Below are 11,867 nucleotides of genomic sequence, written 5' to 3'. Positions count from 1 at the left end.
ATGGACAGTTACTTAATGCAGTGTCAAAATAAAAGATTGTATACATTACACACATTACCAGGGCTAAGTAACAAACTATCAACTCTACTACATAATATATAGGCCTATATATGACACCCTTTTTTGGACAAAATAAGGCAGTATTTTCTTTACTTCTCCATCAGAAATGACCACAGATTACAGGAAACAGAATGTAAATAGGGATAATAAGGTGTTTATTGCTTGCAGGTAAGAAATGGACTTTCAAAAATGTCATTGGTAGCGCTGTACGTTCCTGAGTCGTGTATTTTAAAGTGAGTAAATAAACAGGTCACACAATATTTGCCGACTGTAGCTGCTTAGATGATTCGATGTTTCCACATGTATTGGGATAGAGCCATGCAGCAGGCCATTGTGACCAGAAGAGTTCCCCCACATACTGGTGTCACCAACAACTCGTCTCCAACTGGAATCTGGACTCTCAGGTGGCTGAGCTTCTACAGGACACATGTGTATATATATATAATATTATTATTATGAGAGAAGAAAAAGAAACAGTGGAGTGTTGTAATAAAAAGTTCAACATATTTCCACCTGCTGATGCTGGATTTGAACCCACGGGCAGGTGCTTGAATTCTTGACTGTGCATGGGGCATTCACAACAGTATGGGGCTCTAAGTTGTTGAGCTGTGCACCTGTACGGATAAAAAGTTACAGTTTAGATATTTTATTGCTATCTGCACAAAACATCACCATGAATTTCTCCTTTGATGGACTCATAAAGGATTATCTTATTTAAACAAACATGTTAAAATGAGGGAAAGCAAAGGTGCCGGCAGTGTCTGTCTACTTACATTTTTCAGTGCGTAGCAATATGTCTGGAGGTTCAATGTCAACAGATGTAAAGGTTCTGCCAACATTAGAAGGCTCGTGGTAGCGTCCATGTATTGGAATTGTTACTTTAAGCAGTGTGGGAGCTGATTCCAGGGAGGGATACACATAGGTGGCAAACCCTGATGTTTTGTGAGCAGGCAGCTCTAGATCAATGGCTGAATCTACCAATATCTTGTAGAAGCAAACACAGTCACAATTAATAACAGCGTGTGCATGGCTACAAATATACTGTGCTATGTTCTGATTTTATAAAGTTAATCTGACCTGCCAATTACTTCGATTACTCAGGGATGCAAGCTGATATGGATCAACATAGACACCCCTGGGCCATTTATAAACCAGCAAAACTCTGACACCGTCAAGTACATCAGGTCTCAGCTCAACCGTGGTTATCACCTCCCTAAAACACAAATAGAAACTCATTCACACATCCTTCTTGCAGTTACCCTCAAAAAGCTTCATCTTCAGTAAAAAAGGACTGCTACACACCTGTGAAACCCCTTTTTGTAGAGCTCCACTGACACTGATTCGACACATTGCCTTAGAAAACTACAATGGTCCTGAATCTTATCTGCAAAAGAACTACAGGTTATACAAATCCAGGCTAGAAGAAAGTTAGAAGTTTAACTTCAGTCTGATGTTAAAGTAAATATAATTTTTTTAATTAGTTCTTGAAAATAATCAGAAAAAATAACCATATATTCGTGGGAAACAACAACGAGTAAAATCTAAAATACATATTTGTGTATTATCTGTGTAGACCACTGAAAGAACAAAATCTTTTTTTATAAATATTTTTTTTTCCTGTACAGTTCTTCAATCCTTCTGAATTTGGTACTTTTCACAAAAACATCTCTTTTTCACCTCTGTCGTAAGATGACTGTGATGTAAATCTCACAACTTGATGTCATACAAAACTTATCAGAGACTGTTAGCAAGGACTGCTAAAAATATAACATACCTTCTTCGACCAAACAGTGACATGTTAATAAATAGCCCAGCGCCAACAACCGTGTAAAATACATCAAAATCGTCCTGATAACAGTCTGTTCACCCAACTGTCTTGGTGCCGCCGCACCTGATACACTTCTTTGAACTGTTTACGGAAGTGGTTTTAGAAGGACCCCTCTAGACTTCCAGGATAGCTGCAACAAAGCCTGACAATAAATAGAAAAAAAATAGCATTTAAAGACGCCGTGGGGCTTTTAAAGAACTTTTAAAGCTATCAGGTGCGAGTTGAGAGTAAACAACAATGATAGCAGTCGATGAAAGTGAAACAACATTATCAACATCATCATTTTTTTTAAATCACAAAATGTAGACAGGCTTAAGCAGAGACGGAGTTGCGCCGGTCAACGGAAGGCACCAGTCAACGCTAATCATCTCATTTTCAGCTTCTTGCTGAATTCAGAGTGTATATTACCTTCTAATGATTACAATAGCTAAAATCTTTGTTTATTAAAGACTGAAACGTAAGTGGGAGTCAGCTTTAACTGGCTTTGTTGCAGAGGAAAAACACAGGATGCGTTACGAGGCAAAACGTTGCGGAGTGCAGTTCAGCCCTCCTTCCATAGTCTTAATTTATCAAGACGAAGAAACACAAACATTGCGAAAAAGAATAATACCCGTGCGGAACTTCTCAAAATATTCTGGTAAGACAGTGATTAGGCTGATTTCTGCTAGGCAATCAAACTATTGTTCTTTACCCTCTTTCTTCTTCTTCTTCTTATTCATCCGTACGTTTTTTGGCGCAGCGTATCTTCAGCATACATTGACCGATTTCAGCCATTCAACTATCAAAATGTTCATCTCACAGAGGACATTCCGGGTCAAAATTATAATTTTTCAAATATTAAGCAATTTCTGCGTCATTTTTAACATTGAAGTCTATGAGAGAGCCCTTCAACGAGGGTCATCTGCCAAATGTATCTCCTCCTACAAATTTCAAGCTACAGACTCCATTTTAGTCCTAAACGCTCATTAGATGCTGCTCTATCAAACTTGTATTCAGAATTTTCTAATTCCGAATCGTTTCCGCACGCCAGGGTCTCAAAGTTGGAGTCTCCTCTGCTGTTACCATGGTGACAGGCTGACACACAGAGGCATACAAAGCTCTGAATTGCTCTGATTCTCCAGCAATTCAGATCAATCCTTCACATCAGCATTAAAGCAATGCTTCAGCTGCAGCAATCAAACTTGCATTTTCTTCAGGAAATGCCCTTTTCTAGTTGCGTTTTGCAACCTAAACATTCGGCACATTTTACTTTACAAACATTTAAGACATTTAGCATCTTGTCCACTTCTTTTTTTAAATCTATTACAATACGAGTAATCATAAACTGTACCAGATTAGCAGTTTCTCGTAACAGTTTTTACTAACACAGATTCTTTAACTGGCAGATTGCAGCCTGGCTGCTGAGAAGCTAAAGAACAATTCTCGGCACAGGGACTACCTGGAGGGCGTGACCCAGAGCCAGCTGGAGAAGCTTCACATCGTCCTGCGGGATCACATGCAGGGCTTCAGCCTGGAACATAGCCTCTCCTCATTCCACGTGGACCCCGAAGAAGACCTGAACAAACTGGATGACGAGGACCTGGCCCGCAAGAAGGGCCAAATGGAAAAACTATTTGAGAAGAACCGGAAGCGCAAAGATGATCCAAACTTTGTTTACGACCTGGAAGTGGATTTCTCAAAAAACACACAAGAGAAGTGCAGCTGGGATGAGGAGTCGGATGATGGATTTTGAAACTCTTTTGATTTAGGAACGTATATGATGGTCTTACAGTGAGACAACTTCCCAAGAAACGTCTTACTGTAAAGTATATACTGTACGTCCCAATGGTTCTGGTTCTGACACAACTGAGGGACTCAGTCCAATCTCACAACACAATGGATGAACAGGAGCAGTCCTATCACTAGGAATACACAAGAACATTTTGTGAATAACATGAAGCAATGTTTGTACAGGCCCAGCAGCCATATACATTACACTTTACATTTCAAGAGCAATCACTGCACAATGGACTAATTATAGTGAATATTTATTTGTTATAAAATACTGGATTTTATAAAAAACAAAGACTTTGGTTCTTTCATTTGTGGCTTACACCTAAATGAGTAACATTCACAGTTGAATATGAAAGAATATGCTAAAATCCTATTAAATAAAATTTGATTGTACACCATTATGTTAGCAATACAACAAATATATCTTTGGAAAAAAAAACGAGTCCACAAAATAGCATTTCATATTATATAAAATATATTCCATATATGGTTCGAAGTGACGTACTATAATATGGCGACGTTTTAGTGATAAACAATATCATAAAACCAAGCCTGCAGTATCAAACCTCTTCAGGGGATCATTTCATTAAAAGTGCCTTAATACCTCGTTCAGCTGACAAGATACACTGACTGACCGACCGTAAGTACCACAATACATTCAAAAATGTCACAGGTTTGATACTTGATACAGATGACTTTACATTGCTTTGCTAGTTTGGTTTAAGTTAATCAAAACATATGAGTTTACATAGGTATCAGTTGCAGTCATTAAATCAGTGCTGATGTATTCCATAAGGAGGTAGTAACAGAAAATCTGACACAATTCCTTTTATGTCACCGCTTCTATAAGGATTTAGAATTCAAAATTGTAAATTCTCAGCAGGCTGCTAATTTGTTAAAAAATAGTTCTTTATAAAACTACATTTCAAGTATAAAAAAGCCACAATCCAGGTTTTCTGAGTTAGTAATGGTGACATCCTGTATTACAGGATATTATTTTCTGGACTGTCTAAGCGGTAGTAATCTGTGAACATCTACTGATTTGATTAATTTACTGTAGAGCACACAAATAAAATATAGGTAATTTTTCTTTCATGATATTAGACAAAAACAGCTGTCTGGAAATTCCAATAACAAGGACAGTAAAGCCAGTAGAGGGAATATAATGGTGCCACAAATGCAGCTATACTCTAGATTAGGCTTTTAACGAAAGCTGTATGACCCACCGTTTCTGTAGAGTAGCAATAACTGAAATATATATATATTTATATTACACTATAAATCTACACCAACATACATACATTAAGTATTCTGAAACCTAAAAATATCTCATTTTTTCTTCTTGTCTTGGGTGCACCTTGGACAAAACCTGACAGATTAAAGAACAAGAGAAAAAATATGTTGAGGCACTGAACTTCAGCGATATCTTATTTATTATATAATTATATATTCACAAAACATGGTGATGGCAAGACTTACCATTTTCCTTTAGGTTTTGTTGAGAGATCAACGCAAGCAAAATGAAACCACTCAATTGGACACTAAAACCAAGGAAAACACAACTTTGATGAATAACTATTACTTCTCTGAATAATAATAAATCTTGAAGATATAGAAAAAATACAAAACCTACATCTGGATTATCACATCCAATCATTTCTCCGTATGACACCTGATGACACAGGCAGTATGTAGGCTCATTGGGATCGACTGGCATGTCCAAAACGTCTGATGGTTGCATAGGCAGGAGAGCATCACTCAAGTCGGGACTAAGGTGCATGATGAAAAATTAAAGAGGATTAAGGACGGGCAAATCAGTTTGTTGACATTTAATAGACCTTATGTTGTTGTTTATTATTTTTTACCTGTTTTTGATCTTTTTCTTCTTGGGGGGCTCTTCATCAGAACCTTTTCTTCCTCTTCCTCTGGATCCACGTTTCTCTCTCAGCCCCCGCAATTCACCCTCTGGGAAAACATAAACAATAATAACTCAGATCTCTTTTGCAGTGTTTTATGGTGAAAGCCTGTTACATCATATAATTTACTTTTCAGTGCTCTTCCTTCTGTGCTTTCATAGCCGCTCACTTCCAGTTTCTCCTTTAGCTCATTCTCAAACCGAGCCAGATCTGCATCAAGCCTGCGGATATGTTTGTCCACCTGCAGTGAAAGATTTGCAAATATATAAAATAAAACAACGACTTTATTTGGAGCAATAAAGCATTTTATGTATATGAAACATACCGAATTGACAAATATCAGTAAGTCTGTTTGGAACTAACCATTTCGTATGTCTGCATTGCGAGCTGAACTTTGTCGTCACTGAATTCTTTGCACTTGCTGTAGGCATTTTGGATCTTCTGCAGGTGTTCCACTCTCTGCGCTGAGGCCAGGTTCTTCACATTTGCGATGTACTCTTCAGCCAGTTTGTCGATCTCACCTTTCTTTTCTGCACAACCCAACATTAAGGACAAAATACTCAACCAACCTTACAAGTAATATATAATAAAGTCAAAAAGGTCACATGTAAACGTCTCACAACCTACTACAATGTACATTTTCCCACAACAGACAGATCTAAACAGGAAACACAGATATACATCCATACAATATTTATATACATAGAAGCGGAGATCAGAACCTTCAGTCCTATTGTCCAGGTCCCGCATCAAAGTAAAGTTCCTCTGTAGCTCACATGGCAGGTTTTCAATACCTAGACAGGAAATTAAAATGGGAAGACATTTATATCTGACACTTAACATGACTTAGGTTAACCATCGTACAACTTGGGTCCCTATACAGGAAAATAAAGTATATTGCTGAGTTTTGAAACCTCCAGTAAACAATGTGCTGGTTAGCACTTCTAGCTGTAATGTTAATTCCTTTCTGTTTAAAATAACAAATCCAACGCAATGCTTCACAGCCATGTGAAAAAATGAATAAATAAATCTAACCAAATTTTAAGCAACCAAGAATATCTATTCTATTCTATTCTAATATAGACTTGTGTTAGACTTCTACTGCGTAATTTCATATATAAATAATCATTAGAAAATAACTCTAAAGAACATATAAAAATAGTAGCTATATAGGTATCATATTTGCTATTAAACAAACTGATCATCTGTGCTCCGGTTCATTTACGGTGTCCCTGTGTGCGTACATTAGCTCTGTGACGTTTCAAACACTCCGCCCCGGCGCGTAAACGGTTACGGGAAGCGAAGTTGCCAACAGGTTGCAAATACATGGTGCCTTCTAAAACGAGTTGCAACTAAAATGAGTCAAATTCCAAGTTCTAAAATGATCATTGACAATGTGAAAAGATTAAATTACCTTCAATGTCCACTGCGTGTTGATTGCCACATAACTACCAGCTGTAGTACCAAGAAACACACAAGCTAACTACACAGAAAGTAACTTTGTTCATGTGTGATCGGGCCACATAGTTACCACGTGTTCTTCTGAATATATTTATATCAACACACGAGTTTCCCTCATTTCGTTCGTCCGACAAACTACACCACGATGCTAATCAGTAAGCTAGCAAGTCAGTGACCTACCAGCTTGCTAGTTGCTAACCCACTGCGCTACTATCAGGCTGTCATCTTTCGATCAAAAAGTCTTGGATACAATCCAAAAACGCCTCAAACAGACGTAAGGTGTTCAAAATGTCCAGACCAGCACAGTATAACCCCAGATACTCACTGTCAAGGTAATGCTCCAAATATATTGCCGTCGCCATGTCTGTTAGCTCCTTAGCTTCTACGTTATTCTCGTTAGTTCTCAAACTGTTGGTCAAAGAGCTAGTGGGTTTGTTTTGTGACCCTGGGCAGCCCGGCGGTCAGTGGTCCGGAAACACTTGCTTCTTCCTGGGATTGCAGACTTTTTCTAGCAGTAAACGCACCTCAGTATTGCAGTGTCACTTTCCCTCCACTGCACATGCACTGGAACGCACAGGATGCAACTTTTCTGCTGTACAAGCTTGTGTGTCGCATGCGCAACGATTAGCGGCGTCTTCTGAAAGTGTGCAAGTCTTTTCCTAATATTTTGACTCAGAATTGTATTTATTTCGTGCCACTTGTAATAATCTTTTATTACCGACACCTTATTCACATTTTTTTGCTAATGTATCCATTTTAAACGGCTGATAAAACATCGCTGTGACTCAAAGAAGACCATTTGTTACATCCGATGCAATGATAATAATTTGATCGCTGAAGCATTGTATTACAACAAACTACTCTTAACTAGCCTAGTTTGAATGATGGGGAACTCCAGTATTTACATGAACGACCATGTGAGCGCACTGGGAAGAGTTAAGCTTAAACAAGCGCGCCCTCCCTGCTTTTGCTAGCACTTTCCAGCGCCGTCAGCTGATGGGTTACGTCATTCAAAACAAACGCCTTCCTCCTGCAAAGAGCCTAGAAGTGTGGGAAGATGCTCCGCGGGCGGAGTTTATGGTGACCGTCGTCGACGAGGATTAAACGGCTGTCTGCGGGCCGTGTCCACTCGTTTTATTTAGCCAGGCTTATTTGGTCCAAGGAGGGCATCCGCTTCTTGTACACATCACTTCCGGGTTTGTTGTATCTTCACGAAATATTTCATCCTTTCCCAAAACATACAACAAATAAGGTGAGCAACTAATACAACAATTGCGTCATAAGAAATTGATGCACTAATCCTATATAGAAACAAGAAGAAGTTGTGGTTTATTATTAGCTGTCTCTGAACACCAACATGGACTGATGCTAACAGGTCAGCTCGTTGGCGACATGTCACCACATTTATCTAGCCTGTATTCAACATAATTTGCGTATCAGCAAGCTAGCTAGACCTATCAGTTATTATACATGATGTGCTCTTCCACAGTTTCTCACCAATACAGACTAAAGCAGTAAGACAAGGCATAATGTTACGTGATGTCAGTAATACTTGTGTTAGCCAGATGTGCAGTAACAAAAACACCTAAATAAACTGAAACTTAAATGAATAGTACTGTCAGGTCTCTATTAATCTTATGGAATAGTCAGAAATCAATAAACCCTTACAGTATTAGCCATCTTTTTATAGCATTGTTATGTAGCATAACTGTTTCCTAATGGGCATGCTAACAGTCACGAGTTTTGTTTGGGTAAGCCACGCCCGGTCAGCAGCCTTCTGTAATCACACTGTGTAATGTAAATATATTATTGTTTCAGGTGTTTAAAAGATGGCCATGGTAAAGAGTGGTTGGCTGCATCGGCAAAGTGAGTATCATCAATATGTACTGTATACACAGCAGTCAATAATACGAGTGTGTGATATCCTGATGGTTAAGGTGCTGTGACATCCTGTCTGTAATGATGTTGACTGTCGTCTGTCTTTTATGTCAGGTACCATACTACGCAGGTGGAAAAGAAACTGGTTTGACCTATGGTCTGACGGACGTCTCGTCTTCTACAATGATCAGCATCGATGTGACATGGAAGACAACATCCACATGAGGGTCAACTGCATTAACATCCGAAGCTCTGCTGCATGTCAGGGTACTTGTAATCCATTCATGCTGCATGGCCTCACATGTTCCCAGTTCCCAGATGCTCCTGTTTTAACTGTGTCACCTTTCTGTTTGTCCTTCCTTATTTCCTGTTAGAGCTGAACCCACCAGAGGGGAAGACACGTGACGCCCTGCTCCAGATAGTGTGCAGAGATGGACGGGTCATCAGCCTGTGTGCAGACAGTGCAGATGATGCTCTGTAAGGCAGCACATGCACAGTTATTTTATTTTTTGCTTTCAGAATAGACATTTTGATACTAAGATGTCACGCTTTCTACGTTTTGTTGCAGAGCATGGACCATGGCACTTCAGGATGCCAGAATTAATACGGTGAGATTTTGTTGTTGGTTTGCTTTTATCCCATACCTATTATGAACATCTATCATTTAAATGAGCTGAAATTAGAGAGATGTATTTCCATAATCCAAACAGATTAGAGATTAGAGATATTTATTATTTGTTCTCTATGATAGTGACGTGTGGAGTTCGGTGGCATTGGTGAGTAATGGCCTCACTTGTGGTGTTTGATCATTTTAGGTGGTCGCTACTCCTCAGATCGGCTTTGCACAAGATGTGACGGCATCTGCTCCTCCCCCCTACTCAGAATTTGCTCCCCAACAGGTAATATAAATAAATAGTATGCCTAGAATATTATGGAAGTCTCGAATAAAGGAAATATATCAATGCTACGTCGGTGCATACCTAAATAATGACAGTCAAATGTAAAATAACTCTATGTAAGGCTCTAAGGACACAGCTGAACAACAGTTGTAGTCTGCTGCCATCTACTGGTAAAAGTGTGAAAAGCTTCATTAAGAACTACTTGTAAAATTCACTCAGCATCAATTGACTAATGTGAAGGGCTTCCTATGTAACTTTTTGCTTGTAATTGTTCACCAGGTTTATGCCCCGGGCCCGTACGGAGAATATGTGCCAGCTCCCCCACATGCTACACAGATTGTATACTCTGCTGATGGGCAGCCATATGCTGTTGCCTATCCATATCAGTACCAAGGTAAATCATGTGCACAACACAATTTGCCACTTAATGAGATGCAGAAATTCAACAAGCCTCACAAGATGGTTTTAGCTTTCATATACATTATTACACACATTCTTACCAAATAAACGTGCAGCCACAATGATAGCTTTGTGAACTATGCTCATTAGTTAGATTTTAAGCAGCGATATTGGTTCCTATCTTAATCTTCATTTAAAATGTGCTCATTAACTCTAAACCCAGCTCATGAGAGTGTCATCAGATTTTGCTTTTTTTTGATACAGTCGGGTAAACTATAATATGTGTTATTTAAAAGTTATTTATTGCTAATAAAGCCAATGTTTCATAACAAAAAAAACCTAAACAAGTTACCATATTTCTTTTCTAGGGGGGTACGCTGCACCTGGAATGAACCATGTCATCATTCAGGAGCGTCAGCGTGATGACGGAGGTGACGTGGCTTTGGGCATGCTCGCGGGAGCAGCAACTGGTTTGGCTCTTGGTTCTCTCTTCTCTGTCTTCTAGTGTCAGGATTAATGTAGATTCAGTAGCACACTGTCCCCCTGTATTCACAGCATGTGGCTTCTTCTCTGTGCCATCACATGAGTTGGAATGACATGTGTCTGTTGGGCCACATCTATCAGAATGATTGTGATGGGCAGTGAATTACTCACTGTTATCTCAGTAAATACTCTCAGCACTTTCTCATATGCTCTAGTTGATGTTTCCCTCAGTGTTGTTTGAATATGAATGTTCTTAACCAAAAGGTACCACTATTGCTCACTTTAAAGAAATATTAAAATCACAACAAACATGCTACTTCTTTCATGAACACGTCCACTCCTTTCAGTTCTGTTTACAGTACACAATTGTCCTATTGTTTTTGCAATGTTATCTTTAACATCAAATACCGCTGTTTGTTTTTTTTTTAATGTTTATTTAACTGTACTGTATTTTTTGTTGTTTTACTTTGTGCAGTGTTTCTTTAGCTCCTCAGGTTATTAATGGTGGAGCATGCCTGAGACGAGTACACACAGAAAAGCAATAATCAATGTTAACTGAAGCAATTTGAGGGAATTACTTGGTGCAATTTGTGTGGGGAAACACTGCAGTTAAAAAGGGACGTTACTCCTCTTAACTCAAGTGTTTGCATGCATGGTTTATGGTTCTTTTTCACTGGCAGCTGTTGAAACACACTTTCAATGTATGTGTTTTGAATTGATTTCTGTAGGCTTGTTACAGTTTGCACAAACACTCAACATGTAAATCAGCCCCCTTGTGATTTAATGACATTTCAATTGGCCTGGACTGAGTTTATTCAGATGGCACAATTTGAGCTCAATGGAGGACATTTCGGTCTGCACATCAAATAGAGGTAGACTCTTTATTTATGACACTTATATCAGATTATAAGTTTTGCAAGCAGCGTAACATTGATGTCATTTTTTCTACAGGTCTTATATATGTTTGTAGATGTAAAAAATTCAATAACCTGTTATATTTCGCTTATCAAATGTACTGATTATTACCGTCAATTATAATGTACCCTGCATTGATAACGAAAATATTTTAACAATTAAATATATTCCCAACATTAATAATAACTCCCTTTTTACTTTGTTTTCTTTATTTATTTCTTTGATTTTGTTCACAGAACATATCAAGTAGGATAC

The 11,867-nt window shown here is 38.5% G+C and overlaps 4 protein-coding genes across 4 annotated transcripts; 2 read left to right on the top strand and 2 right to left on the bottom strand.

Annotated features, from left to right (window-relative positions):
* Positions 1-192: 192 nt before the first annotated feature.
* Positions 193-1,971, bottom strand: pigx (phosphatidylinositol glycan anchor biosynthesis, class X). The gene is made up of 6 exons (XM_028404206.1): positions 1,835-1,971; positions 1,363-1,444; positions 1,138-1,273; positions 834-1,044; positions 574-674; positions 193-476 (listed from the first exon to the last, which is right to left on the bottom strand). Exons 1-6 carry the CDS (start codon positions 1,896-1,898, stop codon positions 339-341), a joined length of 732 nt encoding a protein of 243 aa, XP_028260007.1. The 5' UTR covers positions 1,899-1,971; the 3' UTR covers positions 193-338.
* A 255-nt stretch (positions 1,972-2,226) lies between these two features.
* Positions 2,227-3,959, top strand: cep19 (centrosomal protein 19). The gene is made up of 2 exons (XM_028403216.1): positions 2,227-2,525; positions 3,274-3,959. Exons 1-2 carry the CDS (start codon positions 2,396-2,398, stop codon positions 3,618-3,620), a joined length of 477 nt encoding a protein of 158 aa, XP_028259017.1. The 5' UTR covers positions 2,227-2,395; the 3' UTR covers positions 3,621-3,959.
* ing5a (inhibitor of growth family, member 5a) lies at positions 3,900-7,639 on the bottom strand. Its single transcript, XM_028403213.1, has 8 exons — positions 7,364-7,639; positions 6,300-6,371; positions 5,941-6,107; positions 5,707-5,818; positions 5,527-5,626; positions 5,295-5,430; positions 5,141-5,202; positions 3,900-5,030 (listed from the first exon to the last, which is right to left on the bottom strand). The coding sequence occupies exons 1-8, from the start codon at positions 7,398-7,400 to the stop codon at positions 4,991-4,993; spliced, it is 726 nt and encodes a 241-aa protein (XP_028259014.1). The 5' UTR covers positions 7,401-7,639; the 3' UTR covers positions 3,900-4,990.
* Positions 7,640-8,007: 368 nt separating this feature from the next.
* On the top strand, positions 8,008-11,792 carry plekhb2 (pleckstrin homology domain containing, family B (evectins) member 2). The gene is made up of 8 exons (XM_028403215.1): positions 8,008-8,290; positions 8,857-8,904; positions 9,031-9,183; positions 9,291-9,393; positions 9,485-9,524; positions 9,732-9,815; positions 10,095-10,209; positions 10,583-11,792. The coding sequence occupies exons 2-8, from the start codon at positions 8,868-8,870 to the stop codon at positions 10,717-10,719; spliced, it is 669 nt and encodes a 222-aa protein (XP_028259016.1). The 5' UTR covers positions 8,008-8,290; positions 8,857-8,867; the 3' UTR covers positions 10,720-11,792.
* Positions 11,793-11,867: the final 75 nt, after the last annotated feature.

The sequence above is a fragment of the Parambassis ranga genome, chromosome 4 (genome assembly GCF_900634625.1).
Source record: "Parambassis ranga chromosome 4, fParRan2.1, whole genome shotgun sequence".
Classification (NCBI taxonomy): Eukaryota; Metazoa; Chordata; class Actinopteri; family Ambassidae; genus Parambassis; species Parambassis ranga.
The sequence above is the reverse complement of the archived record's forward strand: the minus strand, read 5'-3'. Positions and strand labels throughout refer to the sequence as shown.